The 27,709-nt window shown below is 42.2% G+C and overlaps 1 protein-coding gene across 1 annotated transcript in view; it reads left to right on the top strand.

Annotated features, from left to right (window-relative positions):
• The window catches only part of Atp8b4 (ATPase phospholipid transporting 8B4 (putative)), a 148,698-nt gene extending 128,711 nt beyond the window's left edge, over window positions 1-19,987 (top strand). Inside the window, exons 23-27 of the mRNA XM_026787834.1 lie at window positions 2,016-2,099; window positions 8,041-8,286; window positions 13,765-13,903; window positions 17,577-17,707; window positions 19,706-19,987. Coding sequence (XP_026643635.1) covers window positions 2,016-2,099; window positions 8,041-8,286; window positions 13,765-13,903; window positions 17,577-17,707; window positions 19,706-19,987 — 882 coding nt within the window. The remainder of the gene's footprint in view (window positions 1-2,015; window positions 2,100-8,040; window positions 8,287-13,764; window positions 13,904-17,576; window positions 17,708-19,705) is intronic.
• The last annotated feature ends 7,722 nt before the right edge of the window (window positions 19,988-27,709 follow it).

The following is a 27,709-nucleotide window of genomic DNA, read 5'->3' as shown; positions in this document are numbered from 1 at the left end:
CTATCTATCTATCTATCTATCTATCTATCTATCTATCTATCTATTATCTATCTATCTATCTATCTATCTATCTATCTATCTATCTATCTATCTATCTACCTATCTATCATCTATCTATTATCTATCTATCTATCTATTATCTATCTATCTATCTATCTATCTATCTATCTATCTATCTATCTATCTATCATCTATCTATCGAGACAGTAGTTTACTATGTACCCTCAGTTGATCTCAAACTTGCTCTCCCCTCCCCCTCGCCTCAGCCCCCCAAGTGCTGGTGTTGTAAAGGATTGTCACTATGCCTGGCTGCTCTACCTTAGCTCTTGATGTCTATCATCCCCTTTATTGGTAACCCTGAGTCAGTCAATGACAGGTGTGCTGTTTGCTGGGCATATGGATGCTTTTTGCCTAAGGTACGCTTCACTACATCTTTCTGGATCATGGGAGTATGCCTGTGCTAGAAATCTGCTCATTAAATCTCTTCTTCCCTCCCTCCTTCCCTTGCTCCCTTCCTCCCTTCCTCCCTCCCTTCTTTCAATGTCACTTCTCTGTTAGATCATCTGCAATCACCTCGTACAATAATAACCCTCTCACATCCCTATCTCCTTTCCTCCCTGGTAATTATTATATTCTAATTCATGCTCGCTCGCTCGCTCACTGGCTTGCTCACCTGCTCACTCAATTCCTCCTTCAAAATTTGACCTTGTATTGTGTCTTCCCTTTGCCATTACAACGTAGATTTCTCTATAAATTCCTGTGTGAGTGATTATGTTGAGTTATTGCTACACAGAACCTAGCATTTAGTGTGTATCGATTTCTCAATACACACCGAATTATAAATAAATGAATGTTATGAAAGTGGTAGGATAATCACTGATTAGGAGCCAGAGATCTGTATCTTAATGTTTACATGTTCCTATAATTAAAAAAAACTCTTAAAGATTTTCTCTGTGCTTCTCTATGTCATCAACCAAGTGGCATGCAATTTCTGTTCTACTGTTCTACTAGGACTTACGCAAAGATTTTATTTGTTTGGTTTTTGGAAACAGGGTCTTTTTCTAGGCCAGGTTGACCTCAAACTCACTATGTAGTTGAGGGGGACCTAGAATTGAAAGTCCCCTGCTCCCACCTCATGGGTGCTGTGACTGCAAGCCTGTGTTTTTAGCTTTGGCTTATTTAGTACCAAAGATTAAGCCCAAGGCACCATGCATGTTATGCAAGCACTCCATAGACTGAGCTGCATTCCCTGTCCCCTATGCAAGCCTGTCTTGAGCACCTTACTCTGTGCATGTGTTTATTGTCTTGTTTATATTCAGTGCAGTGAACCCTTGGATTTGTGCTCCCTTTGCTATAAGCCATTCCCAAGAAATGGTTTAAATATAGTGTTGGGGTAAAAGGCTCATTTCTGTGTTTCTTTGGAAATACTTTAGTGGATTCTTTGAATATCACTTAGATCATGCATTTGAACTTGTCATAAGCTATTAAAAACTTGGAGAATACAATAGTAACCCACTACAAGGGTCTGGGGTCTCACATATGTCTGGTATTGTGTGTTGATTTGGTATGTTGCACACTTTGGTACAGCTCACCCCCACTGACACACATGGCAGATATGATGTCATTTCTGAGATGAACAAGAGTTGAACATGGTCATGCATGCCTGTAATCCCAGCATGTGGAGCCAGAGGCAGGAAGATAGCTTCAAGTTAGACACCAGCCTGGGCTACCTAGTAACCAAAGCCCCTCCTTAAAAACAGTAAGAAACAAATCAAACAAAACACCTAGAGAAGACAGCACCTTCAAAATCCAACAACCCCCAAAAGAGGGAAAACCTAGGAAGAGTTCCAGTCTTTGCCCCTGACTCTGAGTTACTTAGCCCTGACAAAGCCCATTTTCACTCTGTGGACGGTGTTTCTCCAATGCCTGTCTTCACTCTGTGGACAGTGTTTCTCCAATGCCTGTTTTCACTCTGTGGACAGTGTTTCTCATGGATGTGTTGCTTTTTTTTCCAGACTGTTTATGACCAGTGGTTCATCACTCTTTTTAACATCGTTTACACATCACTACCTGTTTTAGCCATGGGGATATTTGACCAGGTATGTGCTTTTCCTTTTTCTGTATTTGTCGCTTACTTTCTCTGTAGAATCTTTCAGTTATTGCTAGATAGCTTTTAAGTAGAAGGCTGATTCATGGGAAGATCCTTAAGAATGCAGTTTTAATTAGAAGTGTTACATGGGTCGCAAGTCCTTCTGGGTTCCCTCCCCTGCCTGCTGCTTCTTCAAAAACATTCTCCATCCAAGTGTGCACTATCTGTTCTTAGGGCTTCACATCTCACAGTATTGATGTAAGGTTCTGAGAAGTCATGCATGAAGTCTTTTCTTTCATTTAAGTCCATCATTTCTCAAATTTCTATGATTGTATCTTTAAAATTATAATATTTTAAATTAAAATTTTGAGGCTTTGATAAACACACACAATGTATTATGACCACACTCACTGTTCCCCAACTCCTACTTCTAAGTCTTCCCAGATCTACCCCAACACTCCAACTGACCCTCTTAGCTTCACATCTCTCTCTCTAACTCTCTGTGTAGAAAGTTTGTAAAAGAATAGGTTTCTACATGACTTTCAAACCATCCTAACATTAGCTATCCCTCTTCCTGCTCCCTCCTCTATCCTACCCCACCATTCCTTCCCCACTTAGATCTTCCTTCCCATCATTCCACTTTCTTCCTTCACATTGCTTGTATTTCATTATCCTCCCTCCTTAAGCTCTTTCTTTCCCCACCAATGGGCCCTCTCCAATTTCCTGGATTCAGCAGGTACTTAAGTTAAACACATAAATCTAAAGGGCCAATGCCGGCTCCATGGATGAGTGAGAATACATTGTTTTTGTCTTTCTGGGTCTGGGTTACCTCACTCCATGTAATTTTTTTCCAGTTCCACCCACGCACCTGCAAATTTTATAGTTTCACTTTCCTATACAGCTAGCTGGATAGAATTCTACTGAGCATGTTTACCACGTTTTTATTATTGTCTCATCAGCTGGTAGACATCTCGGCTGTTTGCATATCCTAGTTACTGTGGTGAATATGGATAAGCATGGATCTCTGTGGTAGGATGTATGTTCTTTGGATATCTGCCAGGTTTCACATGGTAGATCTGTTTGTAGCTTTTAAAGGCACCTTGCCACTGATTTCCATGGTTGTTGCCCATGTCTGCATGCCCACTGTCAGGATGAGGGTTTCTGGTCCCCACATCCTCACTACTATTTGCTATCACATGTTTGCTTGATGATAGCCAGTCTAGTTGAGGTGATATGGAGTCTCAAAGTAGTTTTGATTTGCATTTTCTGATAGCTAAGGATGTTGAAAAATTTAAATGTTTATTGTCCATTTATACTATTCTATTGAGAATTCTCTGCTCAGACTCATAACTCATTTGAAAACTGTGCTATTTCTTTTATTGAAATGTGTGTATATTCTAGTCCAGCAGGTCCCAACCTGTGGGTCATGACCTCTTTGGGGGTGGCCAAAGAGTTCTTCCACAGGGGTTGCCCAAGACCATTGGAAAACACATATATTTACATTATGATTCTTTTTTTTTTTTTTTTGGTTTTTCGAGACAGGGTTTCTCTGTAGCCTTTGGAGCCTGTCCTGGAACTCCCTTTGTAGACCAGGCTGGCCTCGAACTCACAGAGATCCGCCTGCCTCTGCCTCCCGAGTGCTGGGATTAAAGGCGTGTGCCACCACCGCCCGGCTACATTATAATTCTTAACAATAGCAAAATTACAGTTATAAAGTAGCAACAAAAATAATTGTATGTTTGGGTGGTGACCATAGCCTGAGGAATTGTGTTAAGGAGTCTCAGCATTAGGGGTCAAGAACCCCTGTTCTAGACACTAACCTTCTGTCTTATGTGTAGCTGGTGAGTTTTCCTCCATTCTGAAGCTTCTCTTTTTACTTGATTAACTGTTTTCTTTGGTGAACAAGAACATTTTAATTTAATGAGATCCTATTCATTGATTTTTGATTCTGTTTCCTGAATGACCAGGATCAGATTCCGAAGACCCTTAACTGAGCCTGTGTCCTGACATGTACCCCTTACTCTTCCTAGTAGGACTTTTGGAGTCCTTGATCTATTTAGAGTTGATTTGTTTGCATAGTGAGATACATGCTTTAGTTTCATTCTTCTCTGTTTAGCTATCAAATTTCTCCAGTCTTATTTGCTTAAGATGCTGTTTACTCTCGTGTGTATTGATGTCATTTTTATAAAACAGGTCAGGTGGATCTAGGTGTGTGGACTTATATCTCTGGTTTCCATTTTATTCCATTGATTAATGTGCTTGGTTTTTGTGCCAATACCATGTTGTTTTAACACCAGAGCTCCATGGTTTAAATTAAATTAAGGAACGGTGATGCTTCCAGCAGTCTTCATTGTTTCAGATGGTTCTGGCTATCTTGAGTCTATTTTGCTTCCCTACTAATGCTAATGCTTTGCAGTTTCGGTGAAGAATTGCATTTGAATTTTGATGGGATTACCTTGAGTCCTTAGGTCGATTTTGGTAGGATGGTCATTTTTACAATGTTAAATCCACCCGCTCATGAGTCTGGGAGACCTGTTCATCTTCTGGGTCTTCTTCAGTTTTTTCCTTTGGTGTTTTGAAGGTTTTCATTGTGCAGGTCTCTCACTTTGCTATCTAGCTATATATCTTTACTTCTTCCCCCCCTTTTTTCATTAAATGTTAGCCAACAGATTCCTTAGCTTTCTCCACCCTTCACCGGGTCACAACAACCCTACAGTCTGTCAAAGAGTTGACAAGACACTTCAGTGACACTTAGAGTACACACACACTTGGCTAGCTTTCCTCCTCTGTTGCCCAGGATAAAGGAAACTTGAAACTGTGACATCTGCCTCCCAAACAATGTGGTATGGAAATTCCCGCCATCCCTTTGAAAGTCTGTAAATCTCCTTTGTTCAGGAGCCTTGAAGGCTTTTCTTTAGCTTCCCATCATGTTAGACACGGTGGGTGAATGAAAACGAGGCCATGACCACCCCAAGGTATGGTTGAGAAGGATTTTATTGTAGATACAAGGGAGAGGGCAGCCAGAGGCATATGAAAGAGGCTAGACTGAACTGGGCCATAAAAGTGGGGGTGGGAGGTAAGAGAGGAAGAGAAGAGAGAGAAGAGGAGTGAGGGAAATGGACCAAGACAGGACCAAGAGAACTGAATGTTAGGTTTATGTAAGAATGAGAAGCCATGAGAAAGGAAGCGAAGTCCTTGGGCTGAAGAATTTTAAGGCAGGGGGCGTGGTGAGAAGTTCTAGGAGGAGCCACAGGTACTGAGTGAGCCTTGTCTAGGGTTTCTTTGGGACCTGGTAGTGTCTATATGTCCTAATGAACTCCCAATTCAAGCCCTGTCATTCCCCGCCTCCTTCATAGTTAACAAGGCTCTCTCTCTCCTAACAAACCTTATTCTGGAGGGTTCTTCCATTCAGGTCACTTTGTGAACCTGTTGCTCTGGCTTCAAGCATTAAAGTGTCTCAGAATTAGTGTCTCTGAGACATGTTGGGAAGTGCTGTGTTAGCCTCTGGGGGTTTGGAGAGAGCTGTGCAGGGCTAAGGAAAAATGAAGGGACAGGGGCAGCAGGGGCAGTGCATAAAATATCAGCATGTACAGTGAGGTCTTCTTGGCCAGTACGGAGCAACCCCAGGGCACCAACTGGCCCATCTAAGACAGGTGAGCACACACAAGTACTCAGTGATGGAGAGAAAGAACCCAGACTTTATTCAGTGTTTTTGTGTGTGAGATGGGAGAGCGGGGAGAAACCAATTACCAGAATGGTGCTTCATCGCCTACTCTGGTTTGGAACGTACTTCCTGGCAAGGAAGGAAGTCTGGCTGCCTGTGGGGAAGTAGAAGCCTAGCCAGTAGAGTTTCCATGGCACAATTAAAGTGTATTACTTTAAAACATTTTTTGAAGTATTTTTGAGACCAGATTTTCTCCAATCTGTTATTAGACCTGTTTACTAGACTTCGTTTTCTGGCCCAAAGCAATCTATTGCGCAATGCACATCCCCGCCTGTGAGGTCACTCCCTTCTCCCGTTCTGTCTGCTTTGTAGTTGGTTCTGAGTCCCTGTCCATATGGAAAAAGGGCATCCGCACAAAGTCCTGAACTTCAAAAAGACCTTAGATGTAAAGGATTAATTAAGCACACGCTCTTCCAAGTGCTGCTGTTCACAACTGTTTCTTTTCTTGGTGCTTTGTAGCTGCCCACAACGTGGAGTCAAATAGTAAAAATAAAGCAGTTCTGGGAAGAAAACAACAACAAGAAGAAACCAAAAAACAGTCATTGTGCAATGTGAAAAAAGCAGAGCAAAACAAAACAAAATATAATAAGTCTCCTGATTGACATCAACTTGAATGTCTGTTCCTCTCCTCTTTTGGTTTGTCTGTGCTGGCCCTTAAGCTGATGGCAGTCATGGATGATGGGCCAGAAGGCCGCAGGGGTCATCTCTGGGGTCACTCATTTTGTGAAAGGAGCAAGGCCAGGGGGTTAAGTCACAGACCGACCAGCCAATAAGTGGCAGAACTAAGTCCATCCCGAGCTCACTTGAGTTTGGGTCGCTACATTTTACTATTGTTATCATTTATTATCACCATCATTTCATCAACATTTTATGTTAGAGCATAGATTATTGACCATTTAGTACGGGGCAAGGATTCTTAGTCATGACAGTGGTTTTCTGTGTGGGAGGTATTACTGTATGCATTTCTACAGATGAAGAAACCAAGACTTGGGTTAAGTAACAAGACTACATATTGCCAAAACCTGTTACCAGGCCTTCAGCTCATCACTGTGGTTTCAGAGCTTGTGACTGTAACTGTACTAGTCACCACTCTAGAAGAAAGTACTCTCATATGACGGCTTCTGCAGGGAGGACTTCTTGAAGAGAACGTGTCAGGATTCACAGAACCCATTCTTTGCAGTCTGGGCCATTCAGCAAGGATGAAGGGGTATTAGACTTCTAGAATTTATCACCCATGGCTCCATGGATGCTTCTTCTCTACATATAGACTTTGTTTTTGTTGTTGTTTCTTTTGTTTTTCAAGAGAGGGCTTCTTTGTGTAGCCTTGGCTATCTTAGAACTAGCTCCGTACACCAGATTGGTCTCCAACTCAGAGATCTGCCTGCCTCTGCCTCCTGAGTGCCACCATTCCCTGGCTGGGCTTCTGTTTTTGTCTAGACTTCTATGCTGGGCATCTTTTAGTCTTGTCCCTTCATTTAGATGCTCACACTGTGGCTATTAGCATCATTTTTGTAGACAGCCAGAAATGCAGAATCTGTTTCATAGATTCATATGTCCATTAAGTTTTAGAGAAATCAGTTTTTTTTTTCTAGAATTTGGTGGCTGCTAAATCTGGAGCTTCCTATTCTGTCTGTTTCTGTTGTCCTGAGCCCTTGGCATTTATTGCTGAATTCTCTCTGGGCCAAGTGTTTAGTCTCAGGTCCTAAGTGTTTGGTCTCAGCCCCCTTCCCACTTTGAACACCACATGGGTTTCCCCCCTTTCTCATCATTCCTGCTCACTCATGCCCAGGGGGCCAGTGCTGACTCTGAAGCCCTCTGCAGATTATGTTAGCAATGGTCCACGGCTATACATAATGTGCTGGAATCCTGGACATTCAATCCTTCCAAGATGGCAGCAGCCAGAGCAGCCTGTAGAGGACATAGGGAACAAATTTTGACTGGATTTCAAATATATGCATTCAAGTTCAGACAAATCCTGCCTGTGCTGTTTAAGATCTCGGTGCCCTCTCCTCTGTTTCTATTGGGGATGGAAATGTCTTCATATCAAAGGAGGGGTCATTTGTAATCTGGTAAGTAGGTTCTTCTGGGAATAAAAACACGGTAATATTTTATTCTAGCCCAGTGAGTAATAGGTAGCAGGTGATTCTTACAATGACCTTGTCTCTTTCTGAGGATAGGGAATACAGGGGCTCCCTGACTCTTCTCTGAAACTGCTCTCTGTTTACAGGATGTGAGTGACCAGAACAGCATGGACTATCCTCAGCTCTACGAACCTGGACAACTGAATCTACTTTTCAACAAGCGTATCTTTTTCATCTGTATGGCACATGGAATCTACACTTCGTTAGCCCTTTTCTTCATTCCCTATGGGTCCTTTTACAACGTGGCTGGAGAAGACGGGCAGCACATTGCTGACTACCAGTCCTTTGCGGTTACCATGGCCACATCTTTGGTCATTGTGGTCAGTGTACAGGTAACCCTGTTCCCTAAGCCGCTCTGCCTTGGTGTGATTGGTTTACACATATGTTGAAGTTCACTATCTGCTGATTCTGCTTGTTAAGGTTCCAGTCTGGGAATAACTCTAAGGAAGTACAAGGAATTCCGTCTGTTTGTGTGTAGATGTATGCACTTGTGTGTGGGTGGCACTCACCTTTGTCCGTGCGTGAGGAGGCTCAGTGCGCTATTCAAATGGCATATTAAGGAGACGCTCTGATAGGTCTTCTTTCTTGGTCTTCTGCGTTGTGACTTGGTTTGTTTTCTAGTGCAATTGCGTTCATACAAACTTCTGGTCCATGAATACCAGCAGCACCGAACTGATGTGGTGGGTGATACAGCCTCTGTGTTACTTTGGTTTTGGTTATTAACTGAACTGTTAAAATCAGATGATCTCATGTCACAGGTCACATGAGCATTTCTTGAGTATTAAATAAATGGGGGAGATAATAAAAGGGGAATTTCCTCTCTCCGATCCTATCATAAACAGAGCTTGCCAGGGTGTGCCCAACCATTAGAGAAGAATAATGAAAACTGACTTGCTTCTCCAGATTATGTCTACAGTCTTCAGACACATCTAAGGCTAGTTCTCAAACAGCCTGAGAAACAGTTCCCCATGCCGAGCCTAGGACAACAACGGATGCAGCCTGGGCTGTGGTCTCTCCTGAGGTTCAGAAGCCTAAAAAAAAACCAAGGCCCTGCAGGGCAGGAGGCCCACACAGAACTTGGGCACACAGAGTAAATTTGGAAGGAGCAGAAAAGTATAGAAAAAAATTAAAATTCATCTACAGTTCCACACTGGTGCTAACATGGCAAAAATTATAGAAATCAATTTTGTGTGATTTTATAATTTTGTTTCGCACTTCTCTTTATCTCCTAAGTATGTAACTTGTCTTTGGATTATTCTCTGAAATGTCCCTTTTATGGCTCTAATACTTGAGCATATGAACATAGCATCCAGGACACTGTTAGATTCCTTCTATGATTTTCACTATGAGAAATGGCACAGTGACAAACTTTCATATGTCAAATCCTCAGTGTGTCTTTATTGCCTTAAAGTATATTCTTTATTGATATTTCACTTTTGTTTGTTTGGGTTTCTTTTTTTTTGAGACAGGGTCTCATTGTCTGGGCTGGAACTCACAATATAGACCAGGCTGGCTCCTGACTCACAGAGCTCTACCTCCCTCTGCCTCCCACGTTCTGGCATTAAAGGCATGTGCTACCATGCTCAGCCAGGCTGTCTTCTTAATAGGGGAATTCTAGGTCCAAGACTATATGGAAGTTTGATGTTCTTATTTTAACTCATTGCAAAACATCTTCTTAATTAGATTTTTTTCATCAGATGAGTGTAAAACCCACTTCTCAGCCAGGCCTACACCAATAAGAGACCATTAGTTCACAATGTTGAGTCTACAACCTCTGGCTGCCTGGGAAATAATTGAAGTTTAAAAGTCTTTGTTATGTTCACAATTTAAACAAGAATAATTAATAAAACACTTCTTTTGAAATAATTATAGATTTGCAGAATAGTTGACACTGTAGTTGACAGTGCCAGAGTCTGCTCAGCCTGACCCACAACCATCATGGCATCTACGGAAATTAGAAGAAATTACCAGTATTGTTACCTAAACTATAGGCGTGGCTCAGGCTTCCTTAGCTTTTCTGTTAATAACTTTTCTCTGTTCCACTGTCCATCAGAGGGTTCCACAGGGTACTTCGCTGTCATGCTGACATCATCTCTGACCTCTGACGGCTCTGTGGTCTTTCTTCATCTGTAATAAATCTGAAGAATAGTGGTCAGAGGGTTTGTAAACTGTTCTGCAGTTTGCATGTCTGATGTTTCCTTTGGAGATGTCTGTGGGATTCTAGGAAGGGTCAGAGAGAGGTGTTGTGTTCTTCATGCTTCTTCTCTGGAGCACAACCGCTCTGTACCCGTGAGCGCCATGTGTATGTATCACATTCTCCTTGTCTATCTGTCAGTTGATGGACATCTAGGCTGATTCCATTTCTAGTCTGTCGGGTTGTACTGTAGCATGCAGGGTCCAAGCACTGGGTATAGCAATTTTTTCATCTAGAAATCTCCATAGTATCTACTGGCACCATGTAAGCTAGTCAGCAAGGAGGAAGCTTCCTTGTCAGTGAGAAATTGATTTCTGTATGCCCTGCAACCAAAGCACATGGTGTTTTCACCAGTACAGTCTTACTGTCTAGTGATGGTGGGCGACCAAGGGCAACGGTGGATAGCCTGTGTTGTGTGAGGGGTGGGCTCATAACAATAGGGAATATTTCGTGCCTGGCTCTGAGAATTTTGTTTAATACTTCTTGCCTTTTGGGACCAATACTCTCCACCAATACAGGGAACTTTCATTCAAGCTCCTTTTCATTTTAAGTTTTTCCTCCCTTCTCCTTTATAACATGTCTGTTTCCACCTGCCTTTCACGAACACTTTCTGGCTTTGAATCTCTATAGACACTCCAAGCAGTATTCTACAGCTGGACCAAATAGCTTCCCTTTAAGTCTTCTGTATAACCACCACACTGATTTCCACAGTAGCTACACCAGTTCACACTCGTGCTAACACCGCGAAAGGGTTCCCCTCTTCCCAACACCTCACTAGCGCTTGTTGACACCTGCTTTCTTGATCTTAGCCATTTTAATTGAGGTGGAATCTCTAAGTAGTTTTAATTGTCACCAAACGTTTTACACTCTTGTTCTAGATCGTTCTTCATCTGCCTCTAATGAAACAAATTTGGAGCTCTTTGTTTTGTTCTCTGTCTTTTAAATTTTTTTCTTTTTATTGAAATAGATTTTTTTCTAATATAATATATCATGATTATGATTTCCCTTCCTTCTATTCCTCCCAGTTTCTTTCCATAATCTGGTATCCCTCCCCTCTGGGTCCACTCCTTTTCTGTCTCTTATTAGAAAACCAACAGGCTTCTAAGGGAGAATGATATATACTATACTATAATATAATATATAATAAAACAAAAACTGTATTCATATTTGTCAGTCATGGTGATTTAAAGGACCTTGTTTTCCTGGGGTCCTCCATCTTCTCTGGCTCTTACATTCTTTCTGCCTCTTCTTCCTCTGGTTACCCTGAGGGGAAGGATTTGATGGAGGTGTTCACTTAGGGCTGAGTGTTCCAAGGTCTTTCACTCTCTGCTTGTTGTCTGGCTGTGGGTCTCTGTATTTTTCCCCATCTGGTGTGGGAAGAGGCTTCTCTGATGATGACCGAGCAAGGCACTGGTCTATGAGTACAGGGGAATGTCATTAGGGGTCGTGTTATTGCTACTTTTTTGTATAACAGTGGCGTTTGGGTTTACACTAGGTCCCTGTGCTGTTTAGTCTCAGAGTTTTGGTTACTCAAGCAGTGTCAGGCATCGGTTCCATCTCATGGAGTGGGCCGTATGTCAAATAAGCTATTGCTTGGTTACCCCCACAAGCCCTGGGCCACAATCTCACCAGCATATCCTGCAGGCAACATTGTATTCCAAAGGCTTTGTGGCTGGGTTGTAGTTTAGGACTGTTTTTCTTTTTCCTTTCTCTCTCTGTCTTTACTCTTATCTTCAATTTTGACATGTAAACAATGGTATGGTTTTGATTCAGAATGCTGCCGAATACTCCTTTAGCATAGGCTTTGAAGGTTCCAATTTCTTTTCAAATTGACACTTTAGCTAATGCTCACATCATTATTTATTTAGAACTAATTATAAATTTCCTAGAATCATTGTGAGCCACCTTTTATTTTTTTTTAATTCTATGCTACAACTGTTCTGAGGTCTTGTTTTGATTGATTTGGGTACAACAATATCTTCCAGGAAATAGTTCAGAAAGGGGATTTGAATGTTAAAATTTTGAGCTTAAATATTCTTTATCGTTGTATTCAAGCACTATTTTGGGTGATAACAGGACTACTGAGCGCGAGAGCTCCTTCTACCGCACCCGGAACCCTGTCTACTTCACCACTACATTTCTATCTCCCGATTCCCCTGTGGTAGGGTGATGTCAGCTGATCCTTTCCCCTCAGTACTCTTTCAGGCTAAAAGCTTATGCTCTTTATTTTATTTCTCTGATGCCAGCAGAATGTGATCCTCCCACCCCCCGATACACGAATTTGCCTGGGATTTGAAGAGCCCTCTCAGTTTGAAAACCTAGGCTGCTGCTGACTGAGGGCACTTGGCTTCTATCAGATCTTTAATCTTCTTTCTTATTCCTTCACTTTGTTCAAAGATCCTATTAATTGTATATTGGGCTCACAGATCTGATACCTACAGGTCCACAAATTGTTTCCACTTCTTGGTTTGTGTTCCCTGTTGTTTGCATCCATTCACTCCAGGATATAAATTTAGCTCTCATCAATGGTGATTCTTGTTTGGGTTTTCTGTTCAAGTTTTAAAATTAGAAGTGGTGTTTTCCCCTCAGGCTTGCATCATATCCCCTCAAGAGATATCACAATGCTTAGCTGTTGCGATAGTCCTTGTCTGGCACATTTATTAGTTTCATTTCAATGGGAGATGCTTGTTCGTTTTGCTAGGTCTTCTACATGGGTAATAATTTCTTTTCCTGCTTGTAATATGGGACCAGGCTATTTCCTTTTGCTAGTGATGAACTGACAGTTGATGGGAAAATGGATTGGTGGTCCTGGTTTAGTGTCCTGGTAACCAAAAACACCAGATAATTAGCGGGTTGTGACCAGGGTGGACGGCAGGGCTGTCTGTCTTCAGGTATAACAACCGTGTAATTCAAATCTTCTGCTTCCACGGTCCCACTGCTACAATCCTTCAGAGGGAAGCAAACTGCAGTGGGTGGGGAGCCTGTTTCCATGTCAACAGAGGATATGTTTATGTCGCAGAAAGGGTCCTTTCAGGCAGAGAAGGAGTCTATGATCTTTTACCTGAACATCTCCTGAGGCCTCTGCTGTGTAAATAACATTGTTGTTCCCATAAAAGACACCGGAAGGGAAGAAGGGCTTGGGAACACACTCTCAGGTCACCCCAAATTTTATGACAAAAAGTCAAAGATTTTTCATTGCTGTGATTTGAGTAATGAAGACAGGGGTCATCAAAATGAGTGGGAATGTTCATATAAAAATCGCATGTGTAAAAATAACTTATGAAATTTTACACACAGCTCATAAGATGTTATTCCCACTACATGATTTTTCCCAATAGAAATATTTTGATAGCAATTTAGAAAATCATTCAGTTGTCTTATTTCTTGTTAAAAAATAAAATCCCTAGCATTTTATTCCACTCCTCGAGACTGTTTCAGCCTTGGCAGATGCAGTTGCCCATAGAGCTGAGCCCCTGCCACTTGTCCAACACGCCCTTCTCCTGGAGTGTGTGCAGATGTGGAGGTGTGCACAGCTGGCCTGGTGGTCTCAGAGCAGTCCTTGGGGCAAGCTTCTGCTTACAGTGACTCCTCTTTTTGCATTTGATTGTATTTGCAGATAGCCTTGGACACCAGTTACTGGACGGTGATTAATCATGTCTTTATCTGGGGCAGTGTGGCTACGTATTTCTCCATTTTACTGGCCATGCACAGTAACGGCGTCTTTAGAATCTTCCCGCACCAGTTCCCCTTTGTCGGTAAGGAGCTCTACCATTGTGAGGCCCTGGGTCACACTGAAAGTTCTTTGTCTTCGTGACTTGGTTTTTTGTGTTGGGTGTGACTAGAAGTGGCTAACAACCTTTTTCCTAGGCGTTGACTCACGTCTCTGAAGCCTTTCAGATTTGAAGGGGATCCCAAGAGACTGCTGTTTCCCTTGCTGGGGGCAACTTAGAGGTGCTAACAGCCCAGTTGCAATGCACTGTGCCCTAGAAAATAAGGGGGCATAGCTTGTGCATTGGGACAACTGTACAGGCTGTGAAAAGTTCATTTGTTATGCAGAGAAAAGAGGAAAAAATGCCCAGTTCTCCTTATTCCAGGATAAGCATATCTGTCAAAGCTCCCCCGTAGACATTACCAGCATTTAGATAGAAGAGAAATGTTGCAGGTGTTACTGCCCTCTGTAGATTTCTGAACATCCTTCCAGAGGTGGCCAGAAGAGATGGCTGAATAGAGATAGTCAGGCTTCAAACACCAACTCCACCACTTAACGAATTGAGTGATGTTGAACCCATTTTCTAGCCTTCCCATGATTTAGGATTTATTTATGAACTGGGTTATTAATTGTTCCCATTTTCAATAGAAAGAATTGAAGATCAAATGAGTTGCTACATATGAAATGTGAAGATATATTCTAGTTAAATAAATATTAACTCTGATGATACTGTTTTTCTTAGGATTTCTGTTGCTGTGATAAATACCATGACCAAAAGCAGCTTGGGGAGGAAAAGGTTTATTTCATCTTACGTGTTCTGTTCACAGTCTATCATAAAGGGAGGTTGGCGGGGAGCTCAAGGCAGGAGCCCAGGCATGAAGGAACTGACACAGAGACCATGGAGGAACACAATTTGTTGGCTTGCTCTCCGTGGCTTCTTCAATCGGATTTTTCCTTCTTTCTTTCTTTCTTTCTTTCTTTCTTTCTTTCTTTCTTTCTTTCTTTCTTTCTTTCTTTCTTTCCTTCTTTCTTTCCATTTTTCTCCTTCCTTCCTTCCTTCCTTCCTTCCTTCCTTCTTTCCTTCCTTTCTTCTTTTTGTTTTTTATTTGGTTTTGGTTTTGAGACAGGGTTTCTCTATGTAACAGCCCTGGCTTTCCTGGAACTCTCTTCATAGACCAGTCTGGCCTTGAACTCACAGAAATTCACCTGCCTCTGTCTCCCAAGTGTTGGGATTAAAGGTATGTGCTACCATACCTGACTCATTCTGATTTTTTTTTTATGGTGTCCAGGATGACTAGCCCAGGAGTGGGCTTACAATATGAACCTGCCCACATCAATCATTACTTAAGAAAATGCTACAGACTTACATATAGGGCAATCTTATGGAGGTATTTTCTCAACTGGAGTCCCTCTTTCCAAATGACTCTAGCTTGTGCAAGATGACATAAAAACTAGCCAGAATAACACTATCCTTCAAGAGGATGTAACCTGATGATTATGTTTGGGAGAACCATGGGAGAATTTGAATGTCTGTCTGATGGGGTAGTGAGAAACCCCTAAAGTTCCTTTAAGTCTTGAGGTTGCATTATTCAATAAGGAGGGCACGTCCAGTGTTCCTGTGCTCAAGTGCACACTTCCAAATGACTCTGGAAAGGTCACCAACTTTTACACAAGAACTATTAATATACTTTCCAAGTAGTTTTTTAATTCTCTAGTAGAGGTGAGTAAGTGAAGGGCAGAGACTTTTGGAGTTCACTTCAACAACCTAGGAAGGAATGATGCACAGAGATAAGTCTTGTGAGCTCAAGCAGGCAGCACAGTGCTTCAAATTCATCCTATGATTATCCCAGTCTATGTAGTAGGAGGCCGACTGCTTATTCGTTCCTGGCTGCCCAGAACTTGAAATAATCACACAGAAACTGTATTAATTAAATCAATCATTGGCCAATAGCTTAATCATATTTCTAGCTTGCTCTTATATCCTAAACTAACCCATTTCCATTAACCTGTGCATTGCCACATGGCTGTGGCTTACCGGGTAAAGTTCCATCTAACATCTGTCTCTGCCATCTTCCTCCCAGCATTCAGTTTAGTTTTCCCTGCCTGGTTCTATTCTACCCTATCACCAGCCAAGGCAGATATTTCTATTCATTGACCAATAAAAACAATACATATACAGAAGGACTTCCCACATCAAGCCTAGAGAACTATTCTCACGAGACTGATCTGTGCAGGATGTGCCACCAGATCGATTCTGAAGTGGCTTCTTCACTGATGCTAGGGTTCTATTTCCATTCAGCTGTGCTCAGACACCATTCTTCAACTTTGTCCCTTCTTACATGTACAGTAACTTATTCACATCCAAACAGTCTTGCTCAATACACCACTAATACTTTGTTTACCAAAAGATTCCAATCATGCGGAAAAACATGTTGGTTAGTCATGGGAACACGCCAGTTAGGAAAGGAAGACTCGAGAACGGTTTCTAAGTCTCACTTTATTTACTTCTGTGTTACCAGATTTGAACGTTTTGTGCGTTTCCAATCCTAAAGACCACTCTAACGTGCAAAATGGGACTGCTTCCCTGGAGAATGTAGTTTGTGTACAGACAGACTAATTCCTTTTAGTTAAGCGCATGCCATTCCATGAATTAATTACTGAGATCTAATGAAGGTTTACAAAAGTTAGATCAACATTGGGGTTTTGTAAAAAAAAAGTTTTTTTCCTTAGTAACTAGTAGCAACGGATGGGTGGGTGGGGGGAGTGGCTTTAAAGCAAAGCTTTTTTTTTCAGCATTGCCTGTGGGTAATGAGCATCAAGGAGCTCAAAAAGACATATAATTGATTGGGTCAAGTTTGCTTCTGCTCTTGGTTTACAGCAACTGGAGCCAGTGCTCTTTGGTAGACAGATTTTTCTCTCTGAAGCCAGAAAAGGCAGACATAGCCATCAGTAGCCAAGCTCTCATATCCAAAACTCATTTGAATGGTGTTAACATACGTGCATGGGTGGGAGGGGGGAAAGACCTGGTTGATTGAAGATATCATGATAAATTCATAGAAAATGAGCTGGGACAGGGATGGTGTCTTCCCATGAAGTCTGCCTGTCTACCCCTTGCTCCCTTGATTAGACAGAGAATAAATACGTGAAGAACGAGTGTAAAGTCTGGAAGCTGGCTTCAGGCTTGGCAATGGGTTTCTCTGGTCCACCATCTCTCATGTTGGGTAGATGTATCAGTGGTCATGGAGAACGCTTTTCATCAACCCAGAAGCCTCCAGGATCATCTTAGATCTTTAGCTCCTGACCAAGGGAGCATCGAAGGAATAGCAGGCTCCTTTAGAGGCAGTTTTTCTGGGCTGTTGCCTGGCATTTCAGAGGTTAGCCTTGTGCTAGACACAGTGCATCTCTATGACATAGGCAGTCAGTGAGGCCCTTGCTTGACAATGGGTCTGAATCAAAACATTAACCAGAAGTTCTAATCTGATCATAGATTATAAGGTTGAAAGAAGGAATTGAGTCAAATGGGATGGAATGTGGAATGCGGGCTAGCAGTTCCCCAGGGTTTTGTAATAGTTTTAAACCTTTTTGTTCTTTAAGTTTATATGATTATCAATTTAGTTAATAATCACTAACTATAATTGCAAATTAATTTATGTAATTATACATATTTTATAATGATGCAGCGTTTTATGCCCTGGATGTCTGTGTCTCTCTAATGGTAGGAAACGCATGGCACTCCTTGAGTCAGAAGTTCGTCTGGCTTGTTGTTCTCTTGATCGCAGTGGCTTCGGTCATGCCGGTGGTGGCATTCAGATTTCTGAAGATGTATTTGTACCCAAGCCTAAGTGATCAGGTATGTTGCCATACTGTGAGTGCTTGAAAGCTGGCCTGTGGCTCTCATGAATGGTGTCCTTCTCTGTCTGAACAGGTGCACAAGGAATGAGCAGTGACATTTCCACACATCCACAGCATCAGGATGCAATAGACAGAATCTCTCCTCCCCACGCTAGTGTCCTAGGCTTAAATGTCAGTGAAGAGAATTGTAGCAGGCTAAATGTGGATAGGGAGTGGAGAGTTAAAGTATTTTTACCCCTGACTCTGGGAAAAGAAGTTCACTGGGATAATGCTGTAGTATTTCTTTAAGAGAAGAGCAAGCTATAGGGAAAGCTAAGGACACCATACAAGGAATCCAGACAAGTCAAGGCAAGGGATCTCATCATTTGGGCAGCTTCTAGGTAAAAGAGGACAAATAAAGCAACGCTGGGCTAGGCTGGAACACAGGACGGGAAGAAGAGGAGGAGGGGAGACGTACTGGCATCACCCCATGAGGAAAGATAATGGGGCCAGATCAGTGAGGATGAGGGCTCCTAGGTGGCCTTTCTTACTGTGATGTCCCTTACATTCCGGGGGGGAAGGGGGGCAAAGTGTGAAATGATTGGCAGAGTCCTTTGTGCCTGTTCTTTCCTGTTGGTTCTGAGCTCAATCCAACCCAGAAAATGATGGGCAACCCGAAGATGCTCATTTTTCTTGTGTTAAAGATGATTACCATGATTTGCTTAATGAGTGTCTTCAGACCTGAAAGTTAGAAGTGAGCACTCGTGCAAAACCTCTGGTCATTTTCTCTACTTAACTTTTACAGGGAGATGGAAGATACGTTGGAAACCCACCTAAATGATGTTACATTCTTATTTTTTTTGAAATTTCATATGAGGATTACATCTAGATCATTTTCCCTTCCCCCCTCTTCCATTCCTTCTGTGATCCCCCTCCCGAATTCATCATTTCTTCTTCTGTGACTGTGCTGAGTCTGTTTACTGTTACTTGCACAGCCATGTGCAGGTAGTGCACACACTTCTTGGGATGACCGCTTGAGACCAGACAACCTGTATGGGAGTTTGTCCCTGAGGAAACTGACTCTTCCTTTCCCACAGCCACTGACTTTCTGTAGCTCTTCACCTGGGATAGGATTCCGTGAAATTTGCAGACAAGTGTAGTCCCTGCCCCTCATTAAAGAAACTTCTTTGCAGCAGGTGGGGCCGACTGTAGAGAGCTGCACTTACCAAAATGCAGAGAACAACTCCAATGATACAATATCTGCATCTGCAACACAGCCCTACACCTGAGGCTCAGAAAATGTTCCTGAAGAGGGGGCAGGAAGAGCTGCAGCTCTAGATAGTGTCCCTGAGACAGTAAATCCACCCATCAGCTCTCAACAGCAGGCTTAGTTCTTTAAAAGTCCACAATCCACACATTCATATTTGTGCATCTCTCTCTCTCTCTCACACACACACAAGCACACAAGCATACACACACACACCAAAACAGAATAAATAAAAATCCTGAAAATTTCATGATAAGCTGATCTTCTATAAGAGGGGAAAATTCTGACCCCAAGTTTCCAAATTTTCTCCTAATCCAGTAACTGCAGGACCCAGACAGACTGTAAAAGGGGAAAGGGGGAAAGACTATAGGTATTGGGACTATGTTCATAATATTTCTATACAAAAATATACTCAAGATCCTGGGCTCTTTTCCCAGCATTGCTACTAAAGCAAAGCAAACACCTCCCCCAAATTCAGCAGAAGGCTAATGAAATGGAGACAGTAATGAAATTTATTGGAATATTTCTTGTTTACATAAGATTTTCTCTATAGGAATAAAAAAAAAACCCTGCTTGGTGCCTAGTGTGATCTTTGGGGTGGAGAATATTGTGGCTTTTTAGCTTAAAGTTTCCTTTTGCAGAGAAGGGGAATGTTTCCTTGCAGCAGACACTCAGGTTTTACTCAGTGGCCTGATGTCTGGAGTCTAATGTTTGGGTTCATCATCTCACTGCGGCTCTTGTCCTCCTCAGATCCGCAGGTGGCAGAAGGCTCAGAGAAAGGAAAGGCCCATCCGAAGCCGAAGGCCTCAGACCCGCAGGTCAAGCTCCAGAAGATCCGGGTACGCGTTTGCTCACCAAGAGGGCTACGGAGAGCTCATCACATCTGGAAAAAATATGCGAGCTAAAAATCCAGCCCCGACATCAGGGCTGGAAAAGATGCTTTACAACAACACGAGCTGGATTGAAAATTTATGTAAGAAAACCACAGACATGGTGAGCGGCTTTAGTCACGATAAGACAGTGAAACTGTGAGTCAAGACGGACTTGAACCACAAGGCTTTCTTTACACCTCCTCTGGAGCTGAGCTTCAGCTGCTCAGGGGCCAAGAACAGGGCAGATCGCCTTGCGTACATCTGTGGCCTCCAGTTGTCAATGCCTGTCACATACTGGTTGTTCTGCAGAGAACCGGGCCCCATGGGCACCATCTAGTTTGTGAGTCTGTGGACCAAGCCCTCTGTCAAGAGACAAGCAAAGAATTTTATTAACTTAAACATCAAATGATCTGAATTTTGAATCTTATTTATGGGGGAGAAAAAGCTTGTAAATTAGCATCTACACTGGATGGGTTCTGGGTCTGTAAAAGGGTGAAACGCAGGTTTACAGATACACAGTGTATGTGAAGCTCTGCCTTTCCCAAAGGCAACCACAGAGTTTACAGTCTGCAGTATGGTGCTCTCAGACTGAGAGTCAGTCTCTCTCCAGTTGTGACCTCAGTTTACCAGTCCATCCCGGACAACAAACCGTCACGTGCCTGAAGAACACGCAAAAAAAACCCCATGGAGTGCCCTGTTTTCCAAACCAGGCCAGGGACAAAACAGGCTGAATATCTTTGCAGAGGGGCTGCTAAATGTGGTCAGATTTATTCAGAAAGTGTTTAGTCTGTTCTATGTAGGGATCAAATACGGGAGTGGCTCCCCAGGAAGTCTCCAAATGTCCCCGTGGCTTGTGTAGCAATGTCAGTAGTGATCTGTAGCACGTTACAGACTGCGGATAGACCCATCAGAGTGGTGGACCGCCATACTCTTTCGAGAGTGTTCCATATAGCCTAGGGGCCAAAGCTGCTGATGGATCCCATTTTCAAAAGTTAAGAATTGAAAGGGAGTGAGTTAATAGTCAATCTCTACTGTTACTATTTACTCAGGTTTAGGTCATGGAGACGCAATTCCTCTTAGTATCCAGCTGTCTTGTTTATAACTCAAACATCTAAATAGATGGATGGGTGGGGCTGAGCTTTAAAACAGAGATTGCAGCCCAGACTTGGGATGGCTGTACGAGCCACTAGTTTATTTCCTCCATAGGCTCTATGTTCAAATTGTTGCTCTGCCACCTTTTACCTCTGTGGTGGGCAGGCGATGTGCCTTTGGAGACCGGGTTTCCTCCTCTACCTAATGAGGAGGGACTACCTACCTCAAGTGGTTGATGACCATCAAGCACAAGTTCTCAAACTATTAGAAATACAGTTCTCAATAGGAATGTACAAGTTAGGCTTCAGATAGCTCCTCATCCAAACAACAGAGCCACCGGAAGAGACCGCAGGACCTGGGCTGTCAGCCGTCAGTGGGATGAGGTGAGGTTGCTAAATATGATAGAAAGCAAGTGAAATTATAGCCCAGGGAGTATATTTAGCTGCAAGGAAGTGAAATAAAGCATCAGGTCTTACTAGTTTTCCAAAATCAGCCTTTGGTTTTCTCCTTTCTCTGGTCCCTATCCAATTGCTGATCAGGTGAAAGTACTTTCCACAGAGAGCTTGCTAATCCTCGGTGGCCTTGATAGATGATGGGCTAGGATGGTTTTAATAGGTCAGTGTCCCCTGCCCAGGTGGTCTTGGTTTCTAAGGGTAATTCTTTTCTGGATGGTACTTAATGAGACAATATGTATGCAGGAGTCTAATACCTAGAGCTTAAACCAATGACAAAAGCTTGTAGCTATTTCTTTTTTCTCTACATATCTACCTAGAAAAAAAGTAAGATTTTTTTTTGTGTGTGTGTATGTGTGTCTCATGATCAGGTTCAGTGTGCTTGGTTATGTTTTATAACAATTTCAAAAACTTTGGAAATTTTCAGTAAATTTTTTGCAACTCTTGGTGTTTTGTTCATTATTGGAAACTCACTAGGGAAATTTTTCATTTCATTGTTCCCTCTCTATCCCCTCCCCTCATTCCTCACCCTCTGTCCCTCCTTTATATGCCTGGGGAAATGGGGAAGTGTCCATTAGAGTCAAGAATTAGACGGACCAATTGGATCCATGTATAGTACTAGATAGAAATGGTCAATTTTGGAAAGTTCAGTTCAATTTTTGAAAAGCTAATTATGAACAGATAGTGCAGAGGATTGTGGGAGAAACATTTTATTAGTTTGCTTTGGTCCTGTGAGAACCAAGGAAACTTACACAGCTCACTGTAAGATACTGAACCAGATGGGATATTTTCGAACCTGAAGATGAAAGTTGGTGGGGTGGTGGTGATGTAAATAAAAAAAAATACAATTTTAATTTTATATAAATGTATCAGACTATTTGGGGAGACTCCCTTTTTTCAAAGGTCCTTAGATCTTAAGTTGTGCTGATCTTAACTTTTAAAACCTCAGGCCAAGTTTGAACAATTCCAGGCAAGAGCTAATTGTATTTCCCTGGGGTATGTGTGCAGAAGGAAAGAAAAGAGAGAAGGTGAAGCAAGCAAAAGGGAGAGAAGACAGAAAGGAAAAGCCAGAAGGTGGGAGGCGGGATAAGCATTCTTAGTGTTACGTCTCTTGAGATGCTACGATTCTGCAAAACAAATACGATCGCTCTAAAGAACCCATGAGATTAGAGACTTGAATAACAAAATTTCCTTACATCCTGTATGAGTTCACGAAAAACCCTTTGGAACAAATCCAGGAATTCTGGCTTCTCATATCAGCGATGCTTTGATTTGTGTGGCCAAGACTTGCAGCTGCCTCTTGTGGGGCTTTGTATCTTCATCCATCACCTGGGAGCTGGACAGATTGGTCTCCAAGGTCCTTTCTCATTTGCTCATTCTGTGACTGTTCTGGTCCTTTGCACTGCTATGTGCAATTGACTTTGATTGTTAAGAGTGTGGGGAGCGGGGAGGAGAGAAGGGGCAGGCAAGGGGAATCGAACTGGACGCTCTCTTGAGGGTGGGGCCTGGCTTTTGTACTGTTTGTGTTCATCTAAGCAGTCCCTGTCTTGGGCTCCTAACAGAGATGATTCTCCCAGGTTTTTCTGGAGACAGATTTCTCTCACCTTCCTTTCCTTGCTACCATTTTAATATCAAAGATACGCAGACCAGAAGGTCAGATTCTCCCACTAAGTGAGAGAAAGGCCACTTAAAAGTAGCTTTTCTTTGTCTGAAGTCAGGTTGAAAAACAGTGCCGGAGTAACATTCTTCATGGTCATGGGGCAGTGTGTGCATGGCTTCAGACTGTATTTGCTGGGCCTTACAGCCGGTAGTGTTCAGCACATCCATGCTCAGCCTGTTTTTGGTAAACTGAGGTATGGCTGAAGGGCTGAATCTTTGATATTTTACAGAAAGGCCTGCTCCCAGTCAGACGCCAGACCACTCCCCCCCACAAGAGAAATGAACATGTCTCAAATAATTTTTTTTTAAATCACTGGAAAAGATACACCAGAAAGCCTTACTTACTATTTTATCACAGTAAGTTGCATCACTCTGTATGTCCCTGATCAAAATCCCTAAGACTGATTAAGTCAGTAATATTGTTAACTATGCCTTGACATGATTTTGGATCAATTAATAGGGGATTAAGGGAGAATCCAGAAGCTGTGACTTATAAGCTTTAATGGAATTTTGCAGGACATTGGTAGGATAGTTGCAGGGAATGGTGATTTACAGTTTTGTACTAACATCTGGCGTTAAAGGTCTACAGTTCACTCTACTGCGTCATGTCCCAAGTCCTCACTAGGAAATCACAGACTTTTGCAATTCTCTAAGCTAAGCCTTCTTCAGAGCTGTCTGGAAGCCAGAGATACACTGCCCTTGTACTTCAAAGTGCTCATTGTGACAGAGTTGGAGGCTTTCTGGGAGAATATTTATAGTTTACAGTTATAACTTAATGAAGAAAGGGACCTATCTGTCTTGAAATTTCAAAACTCCCTGGAAGATACATCCTAAATTCTTCCCTCCCAATAAATCTCTTGAACGAGGTCTAGGAAACAACCATCTTGCAGAGTTGAGCAGAACTGCAACTTTTTTGCTGGGAAACCTTCCCCTAGTGCAGCAGAGTTGTTAGACTCTGGAAGACCCAAGCAGAGCTGTAACAACTTCACCGGGGAAACATCCCGGAAACCTTTCCCTGGAGCAGAGCTGTAAGCTGCTATGATTTGCTTTGCAATTTGCCATTCCTCTCCTTTCCACCTGTTCCCAAATACCTGGTGACTGCATCCCATAGAACTGACTTGGAGGCTTAATATTACTTATAAATGCCCAGACAATAGCTCAGGCTTATTACTAACTAGCACTTACATTTTAAGTTAACCATATTCCTTACTTATGCTCTGCCATGTGGTGGTACCTTTATTAGCATGCATATTCATCTCCTGCTCCCTCTGTGCCTGACTGGTGACTCCTGACTCTGCCATTCTCCTTCCCATTATCATTAGTTTGGCCATCTTACCTTTACTTCTACCTATATAGATCTATGTATGTTTCTCTTAGGGTCTCTTGGTTGTCTAGGTTGTCTGGGGTTGTGGACTGTAGGTTGGTTTTTCTTTGATTTATGTCTAGAAGTCAATTATGAGTGAGTACATATTATATTTGTCTTTCTGGTTCTGGGTTACCTCACTCAATATTTTTTTTTCTAGATCCATCCATTTGCCTGCAAATGTCAAGATGTCATTATTTTTTACCACGGTGTAGTACTCTATTGTGTAAATGTACCACATTTTCTTTATCCATTCTTTAGTTGAGAGACATGTAGGTTGTTTTAGGGATCATTTCTATAGTTCATTACCTGATTTTTCTTAATCCAGTCTCTCATTTTCTGTGGAAATAAAGTAGAGCCTATTTCCCAAAGTAACATATCTTGACTTAAATTTTGAAGTCAAGATATTTTTTAAATATATAGGTTGGTTTAACCCAGCAGCATTTATAATCAAATGTCTCTTAGCAACTGTTGCTCCTTCTTCATCAATCAAACAATTTAAAGATAACACATAGTACCAGACTGTCTGTATATTTTCCCTCTTTACATGACTTATTTCCTTTATATGACTTTATTCCCCCTTTTAAGGACTTTATTATTTTAAAACTATATTTTATGAATGTATATACCTTCTCTTTTCTCTCCAAAATCTAGGTATATTTTTAAATACACTGTAAACCGTTTAAAGTTTTTTTTTTCCCATCTGATTTTGTCTTTTCTGCATATCGCTATCTCTTTCTGACCTCACGAGTATCCCAACTGCCAGGATACTGTTCTGTCCAAGCTGCAATGCTTATACAGCATATAGGTGGCTAACTTAAGTTGGAACTAAAATAATGATCAATCTGGGTGTTCTCACCTTGTGACCTGTTGCTCCAAACTCTCTGTGCTCTAGGCAAGCACTAATGGTAAAGTCTGATGGTTTCATTCTGGCTTCTGTTCTGGTCATCTCTGTGTAGAAGGCAGCGTGTTGCATAGACATTTAAACCCAAGACAGAGCACAAAACAGACATGATGAGAATGGATAAAAGATGAAAGGCATCAAGATCAAAATGAAAGTTAAACTCAATGGGAATAGTTAAGTGTACAGAAATGTGCAAAACCCAGAATTCTCTAATGTTTCATTATTACTGATTAGGAGAGGAAATCCTGGTATAGGGAGCCAACTAGAGATGCCTGCTCAGATACAGCTTAGAGACAGTTGAAAGTCTTTATTCCAGTCAGGTGATACTACACTTCGGTTTTCAGGTCCTAAGTATAGCCCCGAATGTCCAGAGCCTGGGCTTTTTGAAGGCCAAAACCACACCCTAGAATCTTGCTTGGCAGCTGCAGGGGAGATTCAGAGAAGCAAGCAACTTAACAGATGCTAAGGTTGGTATGTAGCTGGAGGGGGTTCTGCACAAGAAGGCAGTTTAGCAGAAGCCAATGTAAGCTGTTGGCTGGAGTGTAACCCACCTAGTGGGTCAGTTATTTTTTCAGGGTTGTAACCCGCCTGGCAGGTCAGTTATTCCAGGGTCCCAACGAGGCACTATCTGAAAAGACACTGGCGGGAAAGAGGAAGGAGACCAAGCAGAGTTCTTGTCAAGGTCTCCGTTTATTAGCATAATGGCTGTGGCTTATATAGCCCCTGGATGAGGAATTTGGGTTGGGATGGGTGGCAGGGGCATGGCAAGGGCAGGAAGGGATCTTGCAGCAATGGTCACAAGTCGACACTTGGTCACGAGTCCTTGGTCACAAGGTCACGAGTCGTTGCTCACGAGGTCACGAGTCGACACACCTAGTGTTCTCTGTGCAAGCAGAATCATTCCTTTTGTGATTCCAACCACAAACAGTTCTCTAGATAGTTAAAATGTGGGGCAGGTTCTGCTAACAGATAGCTCTCAAGATAGTTGGGTGTGGGGTGGGCTCAGCCAACAGTTCTCAATGCAGTTGGGGTGTGGGGCTCTCTGCAAACATCCCCAGGACAATGGTCCCCACTATACTTTTTGGGAAAATGGTTCCTGACATTGGAGGGGTTTTCACACAAGCAAGCAGTTTAGCAGAAGCTAAGGTAAATCATCTGGGGCATCCTGACCTCAGGTTTCTAGAATAGAGCTGGGTAATTTTCAATGGGATTCTCCATCAAGGAGATCAGATTCTAGCTTCAACCTGAATTGGCTTCGGCCAGAATATAGATGGAGGAATCTCTGCCCTGTCTTGCCTGGCCACAATACAATGGGAACTAAATTCCAATAGCAATTCTCCACAGAACATAATCAGGGATTTAAAATATCTCACATATAGCCAGATAGTAATCTCATCAACCTAAATAAAATAAGGTCTTTTAGGCTATACATACAAGATAGGAAACCTTAAATGAGGTTAATTACAGAGTAATTCTCTGCTATTTAAAGGAATCTTTTCCCCCACATAGGCCTCTGCCTGGTTTCCTGCTCCCTCTCACTCCCACATAGATCCACATACATAGAAGATCAGAAGTTCAGATCCCCATAGGAGAGAAGTGCTGCTTGCCTTTCTGAGCCTGGGTGACATCACTTAATATAATATTTGCCAGCTCCAGGAATTTTCCTGCAAACTACACAATTTTATTTTTCTTTATGGCAGAATAAAATGTCATTATGTATAGGTCCCAAAATTTCATTTTCCACTAATCTGTGGAGGGATGCCTTGCTGTTGTAAGCAGAGCAGCAACAGACATGAGGGAGCAAGTATCTCTTTTTGCTTTCATGAACTGAGGTCTTTTGTACTCGCAAATGAATTTTTTGCTTGTGTTTTCTTTGGTTTGTTTTTTGTTTTTTCAAGACAGGGTTTCTCTGTGTAGCTTTGGAGTCTGTCCTGGTACTCACTCTGTAGCCCAGGCTGGCCTTGAACTCACAGAGATCCGCCTGCCTCTGCCTCCCAAGTGTTGGGATTAAAGGTGTGTACCACCACTGCCTGACCCAAATGAATTTCAAAATAGTTTGTTCTGTGCCCATCAAGATGAAGTTCATATTTCAACGGAGACCACTTTGAATCTGTAGGTTGCTTTTGGTAAGATTCAACCCCCCAGTTCCGGATTGCCAGTACCCTGTACTATGACAAGAGTTTTTTTTTTTCTTAGATTTTTTGTTTCTGCTTAGCATGAAAAAGGCTATTTAAATGTTCTTATTCATAGTAGAGTTTCTTAAAGGAGCCATATCTTTTTTTTCTCTCTCTCTCTCTCAAGTTTTCTCAAGGCCCTAGGTAAATATTTGAGTCTCCCCTCTGAACGAACAGTGAATTCTCTTAACCTCTGAGCCATCTCTCCAGCCCTATCAAGTTTTTTTTTAAATATATA

This window comes from Microtus ochrogaster (assembly GCF_000317375.1).
Source record: "Microtus ochrogaster isolate Prairie Vole_2 chromosome 14 unlocalized genomic scaffold, MicOch1.0 chr14_random_1, whole genome shotgun sequence".
Taxonomy (NCBI): Eukaryota; Metazoa; Chordata; class Mammalia; order Rodentia; family Cricetidae; genus Microtus; species Microtus ochrogaster.
Note: the sequence above shows the minus strand (reverse complement) of the source record. Positions and strands in the feature narration are given on the sequence as shown.